Consider the following 14,517-nt stretch of genomic DNA (forward strand, 5'->3'; position numbering starts at 1 on the left):
TATCCGCTCCTGCGCAGGTGAGTCCTTCGCCATCTGTAGTGACGCCTTAAGCAACCTACAAGCTCTCGACCAGTGCTTCCTTCTCCATTCCTTAATAATGACATCCAGGACTGTCTTTATGCCATCAGAAACAGTGGACATTCAGTGTCCTTCATTTGGACCCCGGGACATGTTGGGGTCCTGGGCAACAAACTTGCTGATAGGCTGGCAAAACAGGCTACCAGTCAACCAACTCTGGAGATCGGCTCACTGGAGACTGATAGCCAGTCGGTCTTAGGCTGTAAAGTTTTCAGGATCTGGGATACTGAATGGCACACTCTCAGGACACCAAATACACTATGTGCTATCAAGGAGGCAATGAATGTGTGTTGGTCAACCATGCGAGCCACTTGCAGGGACTCTGTTGTCCTTTGCCGGCTTTGCATCGGCCATACTTTGCTGACTCATGGTCACCACCTCTGTTGTGAGGGCCCACCCCAGTGTCACTTTGGTTCCGACTTGACTGACGCCCACATCTTATTAGACTGCCCAATTTTAACCACTCTGCGGCAGACTTTTAACCTTCCCACCGCACTGCCAATGGTGTTGGGGGAGACACTGCGTCAATGGTTGATATACACTCCTGGAAATTGAAATAAGAACACCGTGAATTCATTGTCCCAGGAAGGGGAAACTTTATTGACACATTCCCAGGGTCAGATACATCACATGATCACACTGACAGAACCACAGGCACATAGACACAGGCAACAGAGCATGCACAATGTCGGCACTAGTACAGTGTATATCCACCTTTCGCAGCAATGCAGGCTGCTATTCTCCCATGGAGACGATCGTAGAGATGCTGGATGTAGTCCTGTGGAACGGCTTGCCATGCCATTTCCACCTGGCGCCTCAGTTGGACCAGCGTTCGTGCTGGACGTGCAGACCGCATGAGACGACGCTTCATCCAGTCCCAAACATGCTCAATGGGGGACAGATCCGGAGATCTTGCTGGCCAGGGTAGTTGACTTACACCTTCTAGAGCACGTTGGGTGGCACGGGATACATGCGGACGTGCATTGTCCTGTTGGAACAGCAAGTTCCCTTGCCGGTCTAGGAATGGTAGAACGATGGGTTCGATGACGGTTTGGATGTACTGTGCACTATTCAGTGTCCCCTCGACGATCACCAGTGGTGTACGGCCAGTCTAGAAGATCGCTCCCCACACCATGATGCCGGGTGTTGGCCCTGTGTGCCTCGGTTGTATGCAGTCCTGATTGTGGCGCTCACCTGCACGGCGCCAAACACGCATATGACCATCATTGGCACCAAGGCAGAAGCGACACTCATCGCTGAAGACGACACGTCTCCATTTGTCCCTCCATTCACGCCTGTCGCGACACCACTGGAGGCGGGCTGCACGATGTTGGGGCGTGAGCGGAAGACGGCCTAACGGTGTGCGGGACCGTAGCCCAGCTTCATGGAGACGGTAGCGAATGGTCCTCGCCGATACCCCAGGAGCAACAGTGTCCCTAATTTGCTGGGAAGTGGCGGTGCGGTCCCCTACGGCACTGCGTAGGATCCTACGGTCTTGGCGTGCATCCGTGCGTTGCTGCGGTCCGGTCCCAGGTCGACGGGCACGTGCACCTTCCGCCGACCACTGGCGACAACATCGATGTACTGTGGAGACCTCACGCCCCACGTGTTGAGCAATTCGGCGGTACGTCCACCCGGCCTCCCGCATGCCCACTATACGCCCTCGCTCAAAGTCCGTCAACTGCACATACGGTTCACGTCCACGCTGTCGCGGCATGCTACCAGTGTTAAAGACTGCAATGGAGCTCCGTATGCCACGGCAAACTGGCTGACACTGACGGCGGCGGTGCACAAATGCTGCGCAGCTAACGCCATTCGACGGCCAACACCGCGGTTCCTGGTGTGTCCGCTGTGCCGTGCGTGTGATCATTGCTTGTACAGCCCTCTCGCAGTGTCCGGAGCAAGTATGGTGGGTCTGACACACCGGTGTCAATGTGTTCTTTTTTCCATTTCCAGGAGTGTAGTTCTATGTTTCATTTGTGGGAAACACACAATCTAGGGGTGGGTGTCTGGCCCTCTCTCCCAGGCCTCCACTCTCCCTCCATTTCACCCTTTCCTCACTCTTTCTTTGCTATTTGTTTGCCAAGGTGTTTGTCTTTTCTCTGTCTGTGTTCCTCCAGCCTTGTTGTGTAGACTGGAGATTTTAGTGTGTTGCAGAGTGGCTGGCTCATCCTTTATTTCTTCTTGCAATCAGCCAGTCCAGGCCATTTGCTATATTCTTTTAATACCTTCTCCCGTTTTTTTCCTTTTAATGCATGTTCTCCCCTTTTGTCTTGCCCCTCTTGTTATATCTTTCGGTATGTTTCCTAGTTAGTTTTCTGCCTTTGTTACTTTCCAGACTCTCTTTTTACTCTGCAACCTGTTTGAATGCAAAAAAAAAAGGGACTGATGATGCTGTAGTTTGGTCCCTTTCTCATCATACCAACCAACCAGTGAAAAATTTCTGCAAAGGTCTGTTCATGATGCCATGTGACCCTGTTCAGCAAAAGACCACTATGAATTATATATTTAGTATTGTCTAATTTCACTTTGTAGATTAGGAAATGAGACACTTAAAGTAGTAAAGGAGTTTTGCTATTTAGGGAGCAAAATACCTGATGATGGTCGAAGTAGAGAGGATATAAAATGTAGACTGGCAATGGCAAGGAAAGCGTTTCTGAAGAAGAGAAATTTGTTAACATCGAGTATAGATTTAAGCGTCAGGAAGTCGTTTCTGAAAGTATTTGTATGGGGTGTAGCCATGTATGGAAGTGAAACATGGACGATAACTAGTTTGGACAAGAAGAGAATAGAAGCTTTCGAAATGTGGTGATACATAAGAATGCTGAAGATAAGGTGGGTAGATCACGTAACTAATGAGGGGGTATTGAATAGAATTGGGGAGAAGAGAAGTTTGTGGCACAATTTGACTAGAAGAAGGGATCGGTTGGTAGGACATGTTTTGAGGCATCAAGGGATCACAAATTTAGCATTGGAGGGCAGTGTGGAGGGTAAAAATCGTAGAGGGAGACCAAGAGATGAATACACTAAGCAGATTCAGAAGGATGTAGGTTGCAGTAGGTACTGGGAGATGAAGGAGCTTGCACAGGATAGAGTAGCATGGAGAGCTGCATCAAACCAGTCTCAGGACTGAAGACCACAACAACAACAATTTCACTTTTTGTTGTTAAGGTTCAAATGAGTTAGCACGTTTCTTCATCCCACTTACATAAAAATGGATGAACGGTAGGAGTACAGTGTATAGGCTAGGAATTCTTTTAACTCTTCATTTGGCTGTTTCCAATGACAGTTGGAAAAAAGAATGGTGGTGGTGATAACTGAAACTTTGTATTGGATTTGTTTAGTGCTGTTTACTGCAGCAAGATGATGCACTTTTATCACTGTTTTAGTTGCACAGCCCGAAAATAATAGCATTGTGCTTGAGACTTTGCACCCCAATGCCTGGGGACAAGTGGCAGTTCATCTTCTCATTTTTGACAACACCAGTGCTTATTGATATTAGCTCTTAGGTTTCTAGTGTAGGATGGTGCTGCTGAAACCAGTCTAACAACTTCTTAGAGTCAGACTTGTATGACTAAATTCTTGAGTCTCTAATGTCCATGTGCTGTTCTGAAATTGTGAATTTAAGTGTTCAGTTTTTTTGGCATAGATTTAAAATTGAAGTTTTGGGAAGATAAAAACTTGAGATAAGTTTACTCACCATCCTTCCTATTCTTGCTTGATTCAATTAAGTTTGCCAATCCTCATTTTTCTGCTGTGGTCACATTTTTACAAAAAGCAACACTTCGTGACAAGTAACACACAGGCATATTGAAAACATGACAGATGTTTAGGCCTCTAAAACCACACAAACTTCACAAGTTACTGGCTAAGCAGATGGCATGGCAGGTATATGGAGGAGTAAACGTCAAACAGGCAGGTTGGGTCTTCCTAAGGAGTAGCATGTTGTTTCAGTGGAGGGAATGTAGTGGAGAGAACTCTAAGGAGGTCACTGAGGCCCTCCCTTGGAACTGCAAAATACACAGCAGCAGCAGTAGTTTAAAAGAGAAGCAGGAAAGGAATATTTCTCCACTTTGGGCAGAGTTGGATCAAGTTTGGAGAGAGCTAGTGTGGATGAAGGAAGACATTGATGAGGGTAGTAGTTGGAAAATGGCAATTGGTATTAAGGATAGCAGGTGGAGGATGTGGTCTGACAGTTTCATTAAATCTACCAGTAACACATTCCAGCTGCCAGAGTTGAGGGGAGAGGAGCCTCAAGATGGTACAGAAGTAGGAACTGTGCAGCAGACTGTGACTAGGAACACCACCAATGTTAGGAAGAAGAGGGTACTGCTGCTAGGTGATAGTCATGGCAGAGGTGTAAGCACTCAATTACAGGAAAAGTTAAGGGAGGAGTATCAGGCCAAGTGCTGGGCTGAATCATGTGACTGAGGGTTAGGGCCTTGGTGTAAGAATTTTACAAATGATGATCAGTTAGTGATAGTGGGTAGGATAGGGAATAGCTTGGATAGGGACAAAATATACAGTATAGGTGGTGACCTGTGTTAGATAGCTTCCCTTCCTGGTAGCTTCAGTGTGAGTGTGGCTGAATTGTTCCAGCATCATGATCAACTTCACCTTCCTTGTGCTGTATGGTGAGTCAGTGCAGAGCTGTAGGTAGTGCTGATGACTGCTGACCAGGCACACACTTCAGTGGGTACAGTAGAGAGATGGGGGTACAGTATGGCATGGTCTGCACTGCAATAGGACCGGGAAAGGTAGGATGGTGGATTTAGAATATATCAAATGGTTGCGGGGCCACACATGATCAAATACCTTTTGTCAGAGGTAGGACGACTAGGCTTTTCATTTTCTTAAAGATAAATCATGACAACAAACTACCCTATGTCGAAAGTGTATCAACCACTTTAGTGATATCTTCACCTTATACATAGAAGATAAAATGTTCCACACCAGGCTGCATGCCCATCAGTCATCAGAGAGAAAAAGAAATGACAAACACCACAGAAATTTTCTCAGAATTATCTATTATTATCAAAATGTACAGTCTATTAGAAATAAAGTGCACCAGCTGGTAGTTGAATTACAGTCTTTGAACAGCGTGGTGGTACGCATTACAGAACACTGCTGTAGAGACAAAGAAATACAGCATATAATGATACTGGCATATGACTGTGCAAGTTGCTACTGTAAAACTGCCTTAAATGGTGGGGAATCATTTGTTTATATCAGAGGTGGTGCACATTTTAAACCTATAGAACGACTGATCACAGTAAGTTTAGGTAAACATTTTGAATTGGCAGCCATTGAACTAACAAAGCTAAACATCCATAAGAAGTTAATTATTCTGTATGTGTACCGCACACGTAGTGATAATGTGGATACTTTCTTCCACAAAATAACAGAAGTCCTGGAAAGTGTTTCAGCCCCCAAAACTAACATAATAGTATGTGGAGACGTGAATATTGACACAGGAGGATGAAGTAAAAAACTTTACTTTCTTTTGCTCGTTTTTCCAATGTTCTGCCAGTTTTTTGCAAACCGTAAATAACAAAATAAAACTTCCCTGCATGGGTATTTGATAACAGGATTATTTTTATAGCATCATGCTCTATTGGTGGTTTCATGACAGCTTTTGACAGCACAAGAACAGAAGGTGGTGTGAGCTGGAAGGGTTATCTTTCTCTGGTCCAGAGGGTGACCTTCCTTGTTCTAATCACTGGCACTCTCAAGCATTCTCAAAGAAGTTGATAATGCGTGTATAGAACATACTTACAGTAAGTTATTTGTGGAGACCTATTTTGTTCATATAACTTAATGTACACATTCATATTCAGAGATGATGCTTATAACTGTGTCATTGAGCATGCTAAAATAATAATAATAATAACGAATGGCATTGTATTGTGATGATACTTTGTACCCACCATGTGTAGTATAGTGACCCAAGACTGGCCACACACAAGATCTTGCTACATTTGATTATGGCCAGATCACTGAAACAACACATGCGGAAGATGTGTGCACTAGATTTTCTGTGGGCCCTTACAATAACTGTCTTAATTAGGATAAAACCTCTGCTGCTATGGTCAGCTTGTGTGACCAAAAATATTTGGATGCAGTGGCTTGTGTTGGCCGGCTGAGGTTGTAAATAAAAGTGTAAGAGTTAGGGTGCAACTTGCCACTTCAGTGCTGGATGCCAACTGTTTCTCTGTCTGGTAACACCCCTCCAATATGAAGTATTGAAGCTAACATCCCACAAAAGCACCTCTACCAGCTGCTTACAGCATGCCCCCAGATGATTTGTTATTGTTGAACTGTTGTAGAGAATTGTCTTCCTGACAAGACCAGAAAAATACATATATTTAATATTTCACAGTCCAAGGGAAAGTGGCTCATAATACAGTATGAATTACTTCACCAATTGAATAACTGAGGCCGGCCGGAGTGGCCGAGCGGTTCTAGGCGCTACAGTCTGGAACCGCGCGACCGCTATGGTCGCAGGTTCGAATCCTGCCTCGGACATGGATGTGTGTGATGTCCTTAGGTTAGTTAGGTTTACGTAGTTCTAAGTTCTAAGGGACTGATGACCTCAGAAGTTAAGTCCCGTAGTGCTGAGAGCCATTTGAATAACTGAGTTGGTTCACACTTCTATGAGAAGTCAATATTTTATTGCTTTAATCTACTGAAAAGCTAGAGTTTGGTCTGGCATTAATATTATTTTCTTTACTATAATACAGATTATATCGAACTGGGATTTGTGGCTCTCTTTCTGAAAGTAAATGGGATACTTAAGTGTTTTTTGGCTGCTACTAAAAGGCCTTGAATTTTATAAAAAAAATTATAAATAAATAAGGCACTGACATGTAAGACATGTAACATTGACATTTCGTAATGTGAAGATGAATGAAACTAATGGTGATGTTTAGGAATAATACAATGGAAATGCTTTGTGGTTTAGATGAAATGCAAAATTAGCTACTTCAAACATGATATTAATGAATAGTTGACTTTTGTTCGACGTCAAATAACAAAATGATACCTTTGCAGTTGGTAGTTCACATCTAGAATTTAGTCTATAGTCTAATTTCTGAAATTATAAATATAGGTTAGGAATTATAAACTACTTTTTTTTTCTTTCAGCACTGGACAGTATTTGAAGCAGTGACAGAAGTTGTTATACTTGTACCTGCACTGTTGGGTCTCAAAGGAAATCTGGAGATGACCCTTGCGTCTCGCTTATCAACACAAGCTAATCTAGGTCACATGGACACACCTAAGCAACAGTGGAGCATGATTGTTGGAAATCTTACATTGATACAGGTTTGTGAAACACCAGTATGGATAATACCTAACAAGCATGACTGCTCAGGAACATTTGGAACAGAATCTCAATGTATCAGCTTCTGTCTGCAAAATTAAATTTTTGCTGTTGAAGACGTAAGTGAACTGGCACATTGGCCATCCATCCAGCTTTTGGTTTTACATAGTTTCCCCAAATCGATTAAGGTAAAGACTGGATGCTTTCTTTGTTAAATGGCATTATCAGTTTCTTGCTTCATCTTTTTCCTATCTGAGCTTACGCTCAGTCTATAATGACATGTTTGCCAAATCCTAATCTCCCTTCATCCTTCATCATGCCCAGTGCTCTAAATGGCAGTGTTTGGAACAATGTATTTTCATGAAGTACGTGAGATAGTTGGTTTCCTTTACTGCAATCAAACATAAGTTTGAGATATGATTATGTTTGAAACAGCTTTCTTTTGCTGTGTCAGTGGTGTCGTTGTTTGACATTTCAGTGTCATTTAAAAAATGGAAACTAATAATAGCAGGACCACATCCTTCATTCCATCATCCTCCTGGCCACAACCTTCACTTGCCCCCTGCTCCATACATGCTTTCAGTGTGCTCCAAGACCCTTAATTCACTCATCCTACACAGACACCCTCTACCCTACAGTCTCCCCTATCTCTGTTCTGTCACACCATTCCAATCCACTACTCCCTGTCATCGTGTGCTGGTGAGTTGTTACCTTTATTTCTAAATTTTTTGTTTAGCAACAACTCTGAAGATTGTTGAGCACCTCATGGAATAAACAACTTTCTAAGCTTTCTTTTTCCTCGAAAGGCCTTCGTATCATTAGAAACAAAAGGAGCATAAACCACACACTGAAATGACTGCCACAATTCACTGGAATGTAACTAGCCGAGGTAGACTGAGATGAATCGGTGTGAAATTATGGAGGTGTCCAAAGGATAATAATTGTAATTTTAGTTTAGCTATGCTGGTTTAGGTTTCTTGTAGTTTCCTCAAGCCCCTCCACAACTATATAAAGATACACCTTTAAATGAGACCATAGCTGATTGCTTCCCTTATTCTTGTAAGACTCCTCAAGTAGTGATTGTCTTAATATGAACTTCACCCTCTGATTGCTACAGACATGCTCTTTGCATTCCATGTTGAGCATGGCTTTGTTGTTGCTGTACTGCTCGCCTAATGCTGCCACCCGAGAGATGGTGTTCCTCCCACTATCTAGGAAGTACTCATCATCCAATTTTAAGAAAAATATTTGGTGAAAAAAATTCTATTTTCTTCTCATCTTACTGTCTGACATCTTTGCTTGATGAAGGACTGAATTTCTTTTCATTATTTGTCATAGTTACTTTGCTGCATCAAATTAAGTAAACCATTGCATAAAACTGAGTTTACAAATTTTAAAATGAATTGAGTAGACTTTGCATATAGTTTATTTTAGCTTATACATTGCTGTGTATAAAATGTATATAAGATACTGAAATTTTATTTAAAACAACTGAGAGTAGAATAGTATCTTACTTCATTCTTGAGATATTGGTTTTTATATCTGGCAGATATTCGCCCTCAGCATGCCCAGTTTAGCACATCAGAAATTGTGTCGTCGTAACGATCATCGTATTTCATAAACAGTTGAAGATATCAAAATGAGGTTTTTTCTTCGAATGGTAGCATACAAAGATTCACGTAAATTGTATAATAATTATTGGCCGACATATGGCAGTAACTTGTCCGCAGCAGTGAGAGGGTCAGCAGAATTGGGCTCAAAAATGCATCATAGTGCTTAAGGAAAACCCAGAGACTGCATTTAAACACATCTTCAGCACCTGGGGAGTCACGGATCACAAGTTAACTCATCCACAGCAGTGAAAGGGTTAAACTACTTTCACATAGGCATAAGATACAAATGCACAATTTATTGAACCTGATCTGGAGAATTTGTGATGCAAATAACATTAAATACACACATTGATATTGTACTTCTCATCATAAGCTTAACGGTGTAGTAAGGCTGAGGTGAATAGCCATATCTGATGGAGAATCTGCTCCCCATCTCCCTTCCAACCACTTACATGCTAATAGTAGAATGTGCCCCATCATATTTTTTATTTATGTATTTATTTATTTAGTTATTATCTCATTGACATGTGGTCCTTTATACACTAGTTACTTTCTGCTCATTGGTATCATTATTTTCCTGTTTTATTTAAATACTGCTCAATAACAATTGGATATTACTCTTCATTTCATAGGTTACATATATCTGCCAGACAGAATAGCAACACAAGTAGAATACTGAAGGGTACATTCATTTGGAGAAGAGACTGCTGTATTGCTCTCAGTTGAGTTGAATCTCCAGATCTCCATCTGTGACACAGTAGATTACACCACAGTCATGTCACACTGTCACTAGTGCATGTCTTCGTATGTGCTCTGAGTTTAAGGCAAAATGAGTAGGTCCGCAGTGGTTGAAATTCAGATCACTAGCAGAGAAGAATATAATAGTTTCTGTTCTCATTATCCCCTTGAATATAAAAGTAATGAATTATTGTGAATTTGTGATGCTCACATAGGATTTATGGAAAAATAGAGGCTTATGGAAATTGATAATTTACTCACAAATTGCAACCATGGTTCTGCATCAGCTGTAGAATATTTCTGTACAAATGAAAATTTGTGCTGGACTAGAACTCGAACCCGTATTTCCCATTTGTTGCTAGCTGTCACTTTAATCACTTCTGCTATCTGAGCACGCTTCCAGGAGTGGCACAAATCTCCATTTCTCCTGCTGTGTACTTACGCTTGCACTGCATTACCCTGATTCACCCACATGAGGAGACAGTTTTCTCTCACCATTTTGTTGCAATGGCATGAAATACTGTAGTGCAATGTCAGAGACTCTGCATTGATGACCAACAGCCAAATTAAGTTCAGAATGAACTCGCAAATTGCTGTTTTGCTTCTACATCACCTGTAGACTATTAGAGAGTAAACACCAGGACAAATGAAGATTTGGGCCACTCCTAGGAGCATGCTCAGATAGTTGAAGTTGTTACAGTGACCACACGTGCCACACAGGAAATTTGGGTGTGAGTCCTGCTCCAGCATAAATTTTGATTAGTTCTGAATTATTCTACAGCTGATGCAGAAACATAATTGCTATTTGTGAGTTCATTCTTAATCAAATGCAGCTGTTGATTACTACAGTGTCTCAGACACTGCACTGCAGTATTTCTGAAAATTATTGAGGGGCAGTGTCAGCTTCAGGTATACTGTAATTAAAATGTACAACATTCCTTATCCTACCAGGATGTCTGCATTGACAGAGGTTTGTGACATTGACACCTGATCATATGCACATTTGTAAAATAAATTAAATTACATGACTAGTGTGTTTTCTGGTATTCTTGAATATTAAAAAAAAAACTTATGGAACAGTTCTGAATGTCACAGTGAGTCACTCTTGATTTTTTAGTATTTTATATCAGGCATCACCTGACAGCTATAAAAGACATTCAAGGAGGCCTGCAGTCTTATATAAATGCTCATACTTATCACAGTGTCAAGATTGAGGATTCTAAGTGGATATTTATAAAATAATTTCTCACTGAACTTCAGGTACCACTAAGCTGGTGACTTTAAGGTGGTTTCCAAGAGGATGCTATTGCCAGGGGATGTATTGAAAGTATCATGCTTGAGTTACTACTGTAACAAGAAACTTCAGTTCACTTTTCACGTATTAATTATCTTTCTGTCAACAGTGCACTAACACAGAAAGTGCGTATTTGCTTCTTGTTTGTAATGAATGCCCCATTTTAATCTCCATATCCAGCTGTGCAGTTAGACTAATAGTATCAGCTAGTGACTGAGATTTCAAAAGTGAGTATACATGTGTTATTCATGGCATTGTTTGGGTCTGTTTTATTTAACCTCCGTTGTAGGGAAGAAGTTTCTAGTTCAGTGCCTTGACGGCAGCTCGGTCATTAGAGGCAAAGGACTTCTTAAGTGGGACAAGGTAAGATGCTGGAAGACAGAGGAATTGGTTAAATATATATGACTTTGTAAATGGAACTAACCCGATGTTCACAACAGATGATTAAGATCAAAGAAAACTGTTAGAAATGACTATTACAGGTTTGAACATAACTTCTCTTGGATACAAAGACTAATATCTTAACCCCCTCACATCTTCATTGTAGACATAATGTGTATGTGATACGTGTTAGTGACAATTTTCATTCTAATGTACTACACACAGCCTATAGTGAGAGAGTAAGCTTGAGCACTGAAGCTTTTGTGACAATCAATGTAATTTCTTCTCAGCCACTGCTTGCAGTGTTAAGGAAACTCATTGCGTTTAATAAAAGGAAGTGATAAAGGATGTTCAGTGTAGCAGCTGTTACTATTGGTTCATTGAGAATTGTTCCAAAGTAAGCGTAAATTTCGTAAATGATGATTATTCAAATGGTTCGAATGGCTCTGAGCACTATGGGACTTAACATCTGAGGTCATCAGTCCCGTAGAACTTAGAACTACTTAATCCTAACTAACCTAAGGACATCACACACATCCATGCCCAAGGCAGAATTTGAACCTACGACCGTAGCAGTCGTGTGGTTCCGGACTGAATCACCTAGAACTGCTCGGCCACAGCGGCTAGCGATGATTATTCATACTCTTGGCTCACAAGATTGTAGTCAAATACTCAGTATTAATAAAACTAACATCTTGATTTGCCTTACAAAGCATATCTCATTAAAAGGGGACAGTCTAAATTGACAAGAAATGGTAAAAGAAAACTCAACTTTGTGCAACTATCTTGAAGGCGATCAAGATATATGCAATGTACACACTGCCGTGTGTAGTTAGTATAAACTTAGATCAGAAATTGTCTCAAGGCACAGTTATTAATATGCTTGAAAGACAATTAATTCTTATTAATATGCTCTGAAGGCAAATAATTCAACAGGAGACCCCCTGTGAAAGGGGGAAAACTGTGGAAGTGAGTGTTGTCAGTGAAGAATGGTTGGAAGTTGTAAAATAAGCTGCTAAAGTGAAATAGACAACAATGAAACCATTATCATTAGGAAATATATTTGTGGTGGCCAGTGACAATAAAAACAGTGTAATGTACAAAAATAGCATAGAGGCACAAACAGGATTTGCTCCTTCTACGGGTCAGCAAAATAGTGCTTCTGGATTTGGGAGCTGCAAGATGTATGAACCTTGTAGAAAATTAGTCATCCTAACTGACAGATATGGTCATGACATGACAGAACAAGTAAACAAGTTTTCCAAAATGAAAATCTCAGGATTTGTTAAACTTGGTGCCAGACTGTTAGAAGGAAGCATGCCCAGGAGTAAAAGTGAAGTATCATATCTTCCATCAGTTGATTTCATTGGACTGGCCGGCAGATCAACAATTTTTAGAAAAAACAAACGTATGAAGCTACAAGGGATATTCAGTAAGGATTACAAAACTTTTTTTTTTCCTCAGCCAATTTCGGTTGAAAAACTGCGGAATTTGTTGTGGGACATCATGGAATATTCCCGCTTCAGCCCCTTTTGTTTCATGAAATTCCAATAGGTGGCGGCGCTATAAGTAGCATTCAAAATATCATTTGTAACAGAGGTGTGTTCCAAGCACAGAGCTGTAATTGAGATTCTTTTGGTGGAAAACCAGAACAGATATTCATAGGCACTTGCAGAAAGTCTGTGGAGACGTGGCAGTGAACAACAGCATGTTGAGTCTGGAGAGACATCTGTTATTGCAACAAGGCCGATAAAGCTGTGACCCCTGCATTGTTGGAACATGCAGACATTCACATTGACGGATCACAATCAAGACACCCTGCTGCTAGAATGGATGTCTTTGTTAGTAGTGCTGACACACTTGTCCACCAGTTGTGATACTCAGAGGTGTGTGCCCACTGGATTCTTCACCGCCTCGCTGCACACCATAAAGAGCAACGAAGGACCATCTGTGCAGAATTGCTTTCGCATTATGAGGCTGATGTGACAATTTTATGTCGAAAATCATGACAGGCAGTGGAATATGGGTTCATCACATTGAATCTGAAACAAAACAGCAGTCCGTTGAGTGGCACCACACCTCTCTCCTCTGAAGAAAAAGTTCAAAGCTGCACCATCAGCCATTAGTCGTGGGACCAGTCTTCCGGGACACTAAAAGGGTTATGCTGTTTGATGTCCTCCCTTATGGTGCAACAACCAACTCTGAAGTGTATTGTGCAAATGAACTTCACAACAATGCAAGGCCTCACACATGTCTGCACATTCGAGAGGAACTCTCAAACCTTAGTTGGACTGCCCTTCCTCATCCACTCTACAGCCTGAATCTCGCACCTTCTGACTTCCATCTTTTTGGTCCAATGAAGGATGCACTACATGGGAAGCATTACGTGAGTGATGGAGAGGTTATTGTTGCAACAAGACATTGGCTCCAATGTTGACCAGGAGAGTGGTACCGTGTGGGCATACAGCCCCTCCAAATAAGGTGGCATAAGGTCATCACATTGAAAAGGAATTTTGTTGAAAAACATGGTTTTGTAACTAAAAGAGTGGGGAATAATATGGTGTATTGGAATCCTGAATAAAACAAACCTACTTTCAGAAAAAATAGTGTTGCGTTACTTATTGAACTCCGCTAAAAAGTGTTCACTTAAATGCACACAAATGTGGTGCTCCTGAACATTGTCACCATAATCTACCACTAAAGGGTTTTGTGAGTGATGAAATACTCTCTGTCAATGATCAGTTCACCAAATATGCAAACTTTTTTAAAAAGTTAATAGAAAATCCAAGATAAAATGTGACAATATTATGAAAAGGATAGTTGCTACTCACCTATGATGGTGATGCTGCGTTGCAGATAGGCACAACAGAGAGACTGTCAGAAAGTGTGCTCTTGACCAACAAGACCTTCATCAGAAATAGCTCCACACACACACACACACACACACACACACACACACACACACAAACACACACACACACAGTGTCTCTGGCTGCTTAGACTGTGGTCTCTGGTCTGTGTACTTCAAAAAATGAAATTGTGGAAACAAACTTGTTACTTTATGTAGTGGAAGTCATTATCTTCATTCTTAC

At 41.4% G+C, this 14,517-nt stretch overlaps 1 protein-coding gene across 1 annotated transcript in view; it reads left to right on the forward strand.

Annotated features, from left to right (window-relative positions):
• Positions 1-14,517, forward strand: part of LOC126470509 (solute carrier family 41 member 1-like) — a 111,467-nt gene that overhangs the window by 26,567 nt on the left and 70,383 nt on the right. The window contains exon 3 of the mRNA XM_050098404.1: positions 7,222-7,401. Coding sequence (XP_049954361.1) covers positions 7,222-7,401 — 180 coding nt within the window. The remainder of the gene's footprint in view (positions 1-7,221; positions 7,402-14,517) is intronic.

Source organism: Schistocerca serialis, chromosome 3 (assembly GCF_023864345.2).
Source record: "Schistocerca serialis cubense isolate TAMUIC-IGC-003099 chromosome 3, iqSchSeri2.2, whole genome shotgun sequence".
Taxonomy (NCBI): domain Eukaryota; kingdom Metazoa; phylum Arthropoda; class Insecta; order Orthoptera; family Acrididae; genus Schistocerca; species Schistocerca serialis.